Consider the following 12,193-nt stretch of genomic DNA (forward strand, 5'->3'; position numbering starts at 1 on the left):
CTGTCATTAGTTAGTGCCATGGGTCAGACCAGCTTTATTAGTGGTAGAGGACGAGGATGCCAGGTGGGTGCAGGGAAATACACAGAGACCATGCTGAGTTTTTGTCTATTTGATGTCTGCAAATGTTGCATGCTATTTTCTTTGTTGCTTTGTTTTCTATTTTCTGAATTGTTAACATTGTATATACTACAAAATGTTACTTCTGTGTAGAGACAGTATGTTACCATTGTCCTGTACATGACATTTGATTGTTATTTAAAGTTTGTTACTTCTTCAAGAAGAGTTATCTAGGACATACAGCATCTTGCCCATATTTATGTACGTACATAATGCATGGGGCAAGATGTAGCCCAGTGGAAGAGCGCTCGCCTGATGTGCAGTCGGTCTAGGATTTATCCCCGTTGTTAAATTAATTCAACAATTTCTCGTTCCAGCCAGTGCACCACAACTGGTATATTAAAGACCGTGGTATGTGCTGTCTGTTTGTGGAATGGTGCATATAGAAGATCCCATGCTACTGATGGAAAAACTTTAGCTGGTTTTCTCTTTTAAGACTATATGTCAGAATTACCAAATGTTTGACTTCCAATAGCCGATGATTAATAAATCAATGTGCTAGTGTTGTTAAGCAAAACAAACTAACTTTAACTCGTGTAATGCATTTCTTATCCAATTTTCATGAAATTTTACATACAGGAATAGGATCATGTTTTGAACAAGTTCGCTTTTCACCTTGCAGCATCAAAGGTCAAGGTCACTATTATTAAAAATAGAAATATGACACCAGTCTAGTTACTTCATTTCTCATCCAATTTTCATGAAACTTGACATGTAGGAATAGGATTATGACATCTTGAACACGTTCATGTTTAGCTTTTCTGCATCAAAGGTCAAGGTTATGTTTATTAATAGAAATTAGGATGTCACCAATCCAGTGACTTCATTTCTCATCCGATGTTCACGAATCTTGACATATAGGAATGGGATTATTGAATTAGTTAATGTTTCAGGTTCCTGCATCGAAAGTCAAGGGCACTTTTACTAAAAAATACATGTATATTGGAATAGGATCGTGAAATCATAAAGGGTTTTGCAGTGTTTCCGATGCATTGTTGAGCTGAAAGCATTGTCGTTAATTTTTCAGTGGTGTACAAAGATGATGTCCGAGTTTCAGGAGGAATACACTCTGATGCTGAAGACTGTGATGGAGGCAGATACAGAACGTACACTTGGAGGCCTGAAGAGGTACAATATATATGATGTTACACACACGTCCATTTCATATCAAGATTAATGACCTGATACACCACAGATACCATATATTTAAGGATTGTCTGTTATTTCTTTTAGATTCAGAGAGGTATGAACAACAACACAAAAACCCAGAGTAGTAACAGACAGTCCTTGTAATTAAATTTGAAACATGCATATTAATAAAACCACAATTCCTTTTTTGGTTCTTGAACAATAATGCTCCATAATACAAATTACCAATATAAAAAGGTGTCATCAAATATGACGTTCCCTGACGTCATTTTTACATTTTTACAAGAAATGAATAAACTTGTTTTGCTACGTGCGTTTGTTATGTCAGCTACATGTAAACTAATGGAATGGCTTTACATGTAAATTGTAAGGTATATAACATACATCACTTCTATTTCTTATCAATAAACTGCTGCAATGATTTTTGTAAATTTAACACCAGAAATGACCACCAAAAACTTTCTGAAGTAGGTAGCTAGACTAAACAAACAGTCAAACTTGATTTGAAATCACAGATCTGTGGCACAGATATAGCCCCTGAAAAAGCATCAGTTGTGATTGGACATACATGTACAAGGACTGGGATGTGGAGGTGGACAGCGAAAGAAGTCGAAAGATAGGAGAAGCTGCCAGAGGAGGAGCAGATGAGTTCGAATTTAAAGGAGGCGGCAAGATTGTTTTAAACAAGTCTTAACATTTATAATTAAATTATACCTAAGTATTTCTGAAATGAAATAAAAATTTCATGTAATGAAACCAAGTTTAATATTCTTTTCGTTGCCCCAAGAAAGGCATTTGTAAACATCTTGTCTGCTGAATTACAAGTAAATCTAAGTAACACAGGTGGACACTATACATATTTAAAGTATTACTTCTGATGTCTTGAATATGTTCTAACACCAGTGGTAAAGCGTCCGCTTGATGCGCAGTCGGTCTAGGATTGATCCCCAGCAGTGGACCCATTGGGCTATTTCTCGTTTCAGCCAGTGCTCCACAACTGGTGTAACAAAGGCTGTGGTATGTACTATCCTGTATGTGGGATGGTGCATATAAAAAATCCCTTGCTGCTAATCGAAAAGAGTAGCCCATGAAGTGGCGACACTGGGTTTCCTCTCTCAATATCTGTGTGGTCCATTACCATATGTCCGACGACATATAACCGTATGGATGGTATGGATATTACTATTACATGTATTTAACTGACTTATATTGCTATGGGGGGGGGGGGGGGGGGGGGGTGTATAGCCTAGTGGTAAAGTGCCCACTTAATGCGCGGTTGGTCTAGGATCGATCCATGTCAGTTGGACTACTTTTCATTACAGCCAGTGCATTGTGATTGGTAATTCAAAGGTCATGGTATGTGCTATCCTGTCTGTGGGATAGTGCATATAAAAGATCCCTTGCTACTAATGGAAAAATATAGCGGGATTCCTCTCTAAGCCTATGTGTCAAAATTATCACATGTTTGACATCCAGTGGCTGATGATGAATAATTCAATGTGCTCTAGTGGTGTCGTTAAACAAAACAAACTTTTTTATGTTGCTATGGTTACAGATGTCACGATTAAGTTTATATTTTATGAATATTTCACGAATGTGTTCCAGCACTTGGATGGCATGGACATTTCTACTGTTTAAAAGTGACTTATGTTGCTATGGTTACAGATGTCACATGGCCAATGGGAAGGTGTTGTGGCTATGCGAGGAGCACCAATCGCTATCCGGCAGTAAGACTACCGAGCGGTACAAGGATCAGCTTGAGTCTATCGCCAGCAAAGAGGAGGAAGAGCAGAAACCAGAAACAACAGAACCCACCATCCAGGAGTCAGCAGAGTCAGCAGAAATAAATAGTGAGATTTATAACAAATTGTTTATTAAAGAGACATTCCTGGATTTTGCTGCATTGTAAGATGTTTCTGACTAATAAAATACTTCTACTATTAAACTTACATATTAAATATATTTTCTTGTTTAGAATATCGGTGTCTGTATATTCAGTGTGTTTCTGGTCATCTTAATATTTGTAAGAATTAAGCCCAAACTGGATTTCATCTTCAAATAATTTCGTACATATGAAAAAAGATAATTCAGGAAATAAAATGAACTTTAACCTAGTACAAACATAAGAACGCTCAGAAACACATTTAATATACAGCCACTAATATTTTATGCAGAAAAATATGTTTGATATGTAATTACTATCGTTTAAAAAGTCTCTGTTAGTCAATAACATCTTAAAAATTGCAGCAATCTCAGGAATGTCCCTTTAAATGGTTGTCTGGGGACCCATCCAGTAGTCATTGGAGAAAAATAGTGATATTTATAACATTGTTTATTAAATGGTTGTCTGGGGACCCATCCAGTAGTCATTGGAGAAAAATAGTGATATTTATAACATTGTTTATTAAATGGTTGTCTGGGGACCCATCCAGTAGTCATTGGAGAAAAATAGTGATATTTATAACATTGTTTATTAAATGGTTGTCTGGGGAACCATCCAGTAGTTAGTGGAGAAAAATAGTGAGATTTATAACATTCTTTATTAAATGGTTGTCTGGGGACCCATCCAGTAGTTAGTGGAGAAAAATAGTGAGATTTATAAAAAATTGTTTATTAAATGGTTGTCTGGGGAACCATCCCAGTAGTTAGTGGAGAAAAATAGTGAGATTTTAAAACACATTGTTTATTAAATGGTTGTCTGGGGACCCATCCAGTAGTTAGTGGAGAAAAATAGTGAGATTTATAAAAAATTGTTTATTAAATGGTTGTCTGGGGAACCATCCCAGTAGTTAGTGGAGAAAAATAGTGAGATTTAAAACAAATTGTTTATTAAATGGTTGTCGGGGAACCATCCAGTAGTCAGGGGAGAAAAATAGTGAGATTTATAACAAATTGTTTATTAACCTTCTGACTACTGCAGGCAAAACATCTCACCCAATGTCACCCCAGTCGACGTAATGTACACTGTATAATACAGTGCATTCGTCAATTCATATTTCTCGCCATTTTGCACACGGCACTCACCGGAAACAGATGTATAATACAGAAAACAGATTTCGTGACAAGTTGGTGTCTTTTGTTCATGTCTTTTCAATGAAAAATACCTTGGAATTTTTAGTTCAAAAAGTGGTTTTCGGCAAGTATTTTTGCTTGACAACAATGGTGGCAGGTCGCGGTCATTTTCAGGGATCGATAGCTGATTATAACAGCCAATTTGATAATAAATTTGATATTTTTACCAACAATGAAAATCACCAAATATTGGGATATGAATCGTAGTTTGGTTTTTTTTTAATTCTGGTCAAAAGACCACTGTTACCGGGAATAATGGACATAAGTACTGGACAGCTGGCCACAAATGCCCATAACATTAATTGATCTAAAATATCATACAAATTAGAAAAATCCACGAAAATAATACTTACCGATTCAAATATGAACTTTATTGTATGTACATGTATTTATAAAACATTTAAGTTAATATATGTGAGTAAAAATTATGAACTTGTACTCACTCAATGTGTTTTTTGTTAAAAAGTAATCTAGTAGTCTAAAGGTTAAATGGTCGTCTGGGGAACCCACTCGGTAGTCAGTGGACAAAAATAGTGAGATTTAAAACAAATTGTTTATTAAATGGTTGTCTGGTGTTTCTTTTACGTTCATCTGGGTGTGAAAAACAAAAACCCAAAGTGTGTGAATTGGTGCAATTATCCATGTTTTACCATATAACATATATATATATGGAAAGTTATGGAAAGTTATGCCTAGTACAATCATTAGGATGATTAGAAGCACATCTAATATACCGTAACATATTATGCACAAAAATATTTTTAATATTATGTAATTTTAGTCACCAATGTCTTAATCAATGTTATCAGTGGCAGAAAACTTAGGACAGTCCCTTTAATATTATTCAGTGGTCTAGGAAGGTGCCAAAAGGTTGGGGGGGGGGGGGGGGGAGACACACACACATATATATAATTGGTCCAGACGTAGCAACTGGAGTTTGTTCATTTTACGATGAATGTAAAAATTACCTCATCAGGGAACGTTATATCTGATGACATCATTTTATATGGGCAAGTTGTCTTATTGAGCGTTACTGTTTGTGGATAAAAAATAATTCAAAATAAAGTATGATGTTAGTGTTATTATTGGCCTGTATGATTTAAATTTAATTATAAGTATTGTCTGTTATTTCTTTCACGTATATCTGGGTATCAACAAAAAAATCATCCACAAACTTATATGAGAATGGCTTCACCGATTCACATTATGTGACATACATGTAGTTTGTGGATGATTTTTGTTTGTTTATACCCCGATGAATGTAAAAGAAATAACAGACAATCCTTAAATATGTATAAACCATCACTGCTGCTACTGGAGCAAGAAAACAAGGGTGAGCACATGCCCTCCCCCTCCCCTTGCCCTCTTCCCCCACTTCCTACGCCAGTGTTATTAACGTACAGAACTCTTTTGTTTATATATTTATTTTGTGTATTAAAATGCACCATCATTATAGTGCCACAACTCATTGTCTATTCTACTTTTTGTGTTTTATCAGAATCTCCTGTCACTGAAGACAAAACTGCACGGTCTGTGAGTTCCAGAACGCCGGTACGGAAAGGAGCGAAACTCAAGAGACAGACGTCGCAGGCCTGTGTTGTGATGTGAGATGGATGTTCCAAGCCTGTGTTGTGATGTGAGATGGACTCCCAAGCCTGTGTTGTGATGTCAGATGGATGTTCCAAGCCTGTTTTGTGATGTCAGATGGACGTCCCAAGCCTGTGTTGTGATGTCAAATGGACGTCCCAAGCCTGTGTTGTGATGTCAGATGAATGTCGCAGGCCTGTGTTGTGATGTAGTTATTCATTCATTTCAACTTATTTTCGTGCTTATATGGTTCAAGCACGCTGTCCTGGGCACACACCTCAGCTATCTGGGCTGTCTGTCCAGTCTTTGACAACTTATCCATCCGTCCATATGACTGTCTGTTAACTTTTCTTGGCCAGGGTATATCATCCTAATCAGTTTATATAGGACCATCAAAGCTTGCATGTAAATATAACTTGGGCTTGCGGTGTGTCATATACATGTATATGTATACCTGTACCATAACTAGGTGACTGTGACCTACTTTCCATGGATTCGTCCACAACAAACTTAATTCATCCCAATGCACACATAAAATGTATATAATCCAGTCATACACATAACACATGCATTCATTCCCTTATGGAAATGACTTATACACACTTATAAGTGAATTATACTTGACTAGTGGTGTATAAGTCACCTATAGTATATATTGGAATAAGTGAAGTATCAGTTGAAAAGAATGGTTAACTGATATTTCACTGATACACCCATTAATATTAATTAATCTTTGTCTCATTGGTATTCTTGGGTGGAATTTAGCTCAGTCTGTTGAGTGTTTGCTGGAGGTGCTTGCTTCGCAGGATCGAACAACCTCGGTGGATCCATTCAACGGTTTGGGTTTTTTTCTAGTTCCAACCAGTGCACTACAACTGGTCAAAAGCTGTGGTATGTACTTTTCTGTCTGTAGGAAAGTGCATATGAAAGATCCCTTGCTACTAATGGAAAAATGTAGCGGGTTTCCTCTCTAAAACTCTATGTAAGATTTACCAAGTGTTTGACATCCAATAGCCAATGATTAATTATTCAATGTGCTCTAGTGGTGTCGTTAAACAAAACAAACTTTATCTGTTTATTTCATTGGTATATTCTTGTTATCCACTTCAAATAAATTATTTATTTTTGACTGCATGGCCTCTGTTTTAGTGGATACGTCATCAGATGTTATGCTGGAAGGTACTGTGTTTACAACTTGATACTGGCTCTCATCCAAACTTGAGTTTTAATGACTGGGTATGTGTAAGCTAGGCCACTATTACACAAACTTCTCTCTCATTAATTAACCACTAACCCACTGACCCAAGTGTAGATATATGAGGTCTGTGTCCAGGACAGCATGCTTGAACCTTAATTGAATATGGGCACGGTAATAAGCCTGGGGCCTAATTCACAAAATTCTCCTATCGGCTCTGCTAGACAACAAAGCATCCTCATTGTTAAGTCTTTCAGCATTGCACTGCGAGATCACAAAGCTGCGAGCATTTAGTGAATTATGCCCCTGGTTCTAAACTATATTAAGTGTAATAAAGTCTTGAATTTCACATTTTGTTAATCAAGAATTACGTTTACTTTTTTCTACCTCACACATTTCTTGGCAGAACCATGATGTTATATTATTGATTACGGTCATTGGTTAATATTGTTTTTTGAAACCACAAATTGAACATTAATATTGAACATTGGATAATATGTCATTAATTTGAATTCTGATACACAGATCTAAAAAGTCAGATTATGCAGCTCACAACATTACACATGAGAATATATACATTTAGGTTTCATTTATTCATGCTTCTAAATTCACATCTTCAGGGTTAATTTATTTGTGCATTTGAGGGAATGGACCGGCCTCTGTGGTGCAGTGGTTAAGCCATCGGACTACAGGCTGGTAAGTACAGGGTTTGCAGCTGTTCTTAAGGGTTCAATGGGTGGGTGTAAGACCACTATTTCCTCTACTTTCTCACTAACCACTAACCAACTAACAACTAACCCACTGTCCTGGACTAACAGCCCAGATAGCTGAGGTGTGTGCTTGAAACTTAATTGTATATAAGCACAAAAATCTAATTGAACTGAAGTCAGGGAATGGATGTTTTACTGCTGACAAGTATTTTTAGATCTATTTTTAGCCACATTTGTGTACTTTGATGTAAATTCCTCCATTAATGTAGATCATATGTTTTCTTAAGAGTACGCACAAAATGACATTTGGATAAATATTATATTATGAATTTTTTTTAATTCAAGAGTGTTTGTAACAGTGGTATTACTAATAACCACATGGTAAAATAAATGTGATAATGTATCTAATGAGTGTTTTTACACATGTATTACAGTACAACCTATCAAAACCGAACACTCTGTAAACCGGAATTCCCCCCAAACCAGACAGTTTGCACTGTCCTTTTTTTTTTTAAATCGGTACAAACTTAACCTCTCTAAACTGGATACCTCTTAACACAAGACATTTTACTTGGTCCCAAGGGTGTCCGGTTTAGAGGGGTTGCACTGTATATTGTTTTTATGCAATTTGAAATGTTTTCTTGGTAATATTATTTGTGATTTACAGTGTAGAGCTCTGTGATATTTACCTTGGTTAAATGTTTGTACAGTGATATTACATGTAGTACAAAATTATTTACTAATTGTTTATTTGAATTTTAAATCTTTTAACTAATATTTTGGTTTAAGTTTTGTTGTCATGAATGTACTATGGAGATATTTGTTAATTGCTTAATATATAACATGAATTGTAGATGAGCCATTTTTTTTTTTTTTTTTTTGTGGCCTCATTGTTTTGAAGAATATTAATTATGGGTATATAATCCTCTAAAAACATTGTGTGGTACTTGTGAATGAAATCTTAATATACATTGTATTATATATGAATTGTAGATGTTCCAAGTTTTTGTTCAACATTGTTTTGAAGTATCCAGATAAAACATAAAAAGTTTGGGATTTTTCAGACAAGTTTTGGTCATTGTACACTTAGAAGTAAATTTTACAAGACTTGATGTAAACATTTTTACTTTTTCAAGCAACAAAGTTTTGCACATAAATGCCTGTACCTAGATGTAAAATATTTACTACATGTATTTCCAGGATTAAAGTTTTGCACACAAATACAATGTACCTATATATAAAATATTTACTATTTCTAGGAAATAAGTTTTGCACACAAATACCTATATATAAAATATTTACTATTTCCAGGAAATAAGTTTTGCACACAAATACCATACTTTTTGTTAAAGGATTATTCTTGTAATTCTTTTATTTTATAGTATTTATAAATTTTCAGCAATAAGTTTATTGATATTTTTGTGATCATTTTTAGATATTTTCATTAAATATTTTAAAAACCATGTATGATATTCAAACCATGATGAATTTATGTCATTTTATATTGCAATTGCATTATGTTTGACAATCACATGTAATAACTGCTGAAGATACAATTACTCCATTTCATATTTGTACCTGACAAATGACAATTTAAGGTTTCAAAGACATTTTTATACATTATTTGTGGACATACATGTATAATTATATATTTAAACAGTTGATTTAAATTACCCGTGATGATCATTCAAATACACAATGTAGGTTGCGATAATAGAAGCAACAAAGGGTACAAAGCCACTATATGTTGGCAAGTAATTTATTTATGTTTTGACAGAAGTATAGTATGTGGTATATGTCTGACATAGTCGACAAAAAATAACTAAGGCTCGACACACACACAAAACTAAAAACAAAATCAAAATCAAAATCAAAACCATAAAAAAAATACTCATGACATCACCGGCCCTTTATACACACATATTTTTTAACCTAGCAGGGCAAACGACCTACATGTATGATTGTTATGGTTATCTTGTCTGAAAAATATTTGTTAGTTGAATCAATATACTTTTTAGTAATTTTGTGATCAAGCCCACCATCCACCCCAGCCTCCACCCCAGCGTCCACTCCAGCCTTCAGCCCAGTAGTGGCGGCACTGGTCAAGGAAAATTCATTTCACCACTATATGTAGTTGTATTTTGTCATGCATTTTGTTTTATATTTATTAATATTTTAAAATTTATATATACTGTAGTGTTGTAATAATTAGTGATATACATACTTAGTTTTATATTTTGTAGCTACACATGTATAATTATTTTGTGATACACATACTGAGTTTTATAGTTTGTGATATTAATTATTTTGTGATACACATACTGAGTTTTATAGTTTGTGATATTAATTATTTTGTGATACACATACTGAGTTTTATAGTTTGTAATAATTATTTATTTACACTGTAATTATAATTATTTTGTTTTAAATGTATTAATATTTTTTTATATATAATTATAATTATTTTGTGATCTCTTGGTTTATATTTACTAATATTTTTTATGTAATTATAATTATTTTGTTGTTTCTAGTTTTATAATAATGTTACATTTTTTATTGGTTGTGTCATGTTATACCTTTGGTCATGGTTATAGGGTATGAACGTTAACATTCAGAGCAAGCTGTTGTAGCACACGCCTGTCATGAGCACATTTGTTGACTTTCATCAGCTCCTCCGTCCAGACAGGATTTATTCCTTTAGATTAATGTCATAATTTATAGGCCTCCATAAATTCACTATTTGCATAACCTAAAAAGATGTTATGCCAAAAGAAACTCCATAGCCTATTTTGGTTTGCATAACCTTTTTTTTTAATTTAAAAAGAAATTAAAAGATTAATTAGTAATTATGCATAACCAATACATGATTTAAAGGATCACGTAAACAGTTTGTAGATGACTACATTTATCAAGTTAACGTTCCAGCCAGTGCACCATGACTGGCATATCAAAGGCTGTGGTATGTACTACCCTGTCTATGGGATGGTGCACATAAAGATCCCTTGCTGCTAATCGAAAAGAGTAGCTCATGAAGTGGCGACAGCAGATTTCCTCTCTCAATATCTGTGTGGTCCGTAACCATATGTCTGACGCTATACAACCGTAAATAAAATGTGTTGAGTGCATTGTTACATAAAACATTTCCTTCATTCTTATCAAGTCATAAACAATAATTTGAAGTGTTTTCATTATTTTGCTCTATTTGTTGAGGTTTTCAAAGGTTATGTGTTTATAATAAATATATTTGCTTCAGTCTAATTACATTTTTAATAAATTAATTATATTTATCCAGTAAATGCTGGGCAGAATACATATGCAGGCTCTTTATATCTTTATTTATATTGAGTAGGACAAAAAACCCAAACTTATTTTGGTCCTCCAGTAGGGTTGGGCTTTCCATTTCTAACAGGGGTATAGGCTGGGTGTGGATGAATCTCACTCAACCCTCCACCCCCACCGCTGGCATTAAAACAATGTTTTTACGGTGCAATATTTGCTTATTCATGTCTAGGGTAAATGTTGACAAAAGGGTCGCTAAGTTCTTACTGGAACCTCCCCACCCCCACCCGTACCCCACCCTCCAATGTCCAGACCATGCTTTGTCCCTGTTCAATATTTTGGAGCTATTAAATGTTATTATAAAAAATAATAATAATAATAATTAAAATTGTAATAATAAATATATTTGATATCAGATATGAAAATTAAATGCCTTGTTATTTTATTTTTGATATTTTATTATAATGAAATTAACTACATGTAATTTAATATGCATACATGCATGTATATATAATATAATGTTTACTTCCATATCTAAGATTATAAATTTAATATTATTGAAGTATGGAAGTAAGTTTTTCTTAGACTTGTTTGATACATGTTGTATGTCACATCTGCTCACATAATATTTTATCTTTTCTTGTATTTATATTACGTACAGGAACTGTCAGTTTACTTTATTAGTCTGATTTTGTGTTGATGAGACAATCCAGAGTTTTCAGCCCTGACAAGACTTCCATTTGTTCCCTCAACAAAATAAAACACACATCCTACTTTTTCCTATTTTTAAAATCACTATCTTACGCATGTTTTAAATGTAAATAATTACATAGATACATTTGGAATCACCTTTGGCTGAATTATTAAAACATTTCTTTGACTATTGGAAGGAATTGTAAATTATATTATGTACAAAATTATTTTAAATAAAAATTGATATTGAGAAGCTTCAAAACATTACGATGACCAGGAATGTATTGGTTATAGATAGTTTTATTCAACTTAGCATTGTTGTTGTGCTAGGACTAGGTAAGTATGCATAATAATGAAAATTATAAACAAATTTTCTAACATATTCGTATTC

The 12,193-nt window shown here is 33.9% G+C and overlaps 1 protein-coding gene across 1 annotated transcript in view; it reads left to right on the plus strand.

Annotated features, from left to right (window-relative positions):
- LOC121389673 overlaps positions 1–6,718 on the plus strand; it is a 68,936-nt gene extending 62,218 nt beyond the window's left edge. Inside the window, exons 30-32 of the mRNA XM_041521323.1 lie at positions 1,145–1,245; positions 2,932–3,116; positions 5,837–6,718. Coding sequence (XP_041377257.1) covers positions 1,145–1,245; positions 2,932–3,116; positions 5,837–5,946 — 396 coding nt within the window. The 3' untranslated portion in view covers positions 5,947–6,718. The remainder of the gene's footprint in view (positions 1–1,144; positions 1,246–2,931; positions 3,117–5,836) is intronic.
- Positions 6,719–12,193: the final 5,475 nt, after the last annotated feature.

Source organism: Gigantopelta aegis, chromosome 15 (genome assembly GCF_016097555.1).
Source record: "Gigantopelta aegis isolate Gae_Host chromosome 15, Gae_host_genome, whole genome shotgun sequence".
NCBI classification, from domain to species: Eukaryota; Metazoa; Mollusca; class Gastropoda; order Neomphalida; family Peltospiridae; genus Gigantopelta; species Gigantopelta aegis.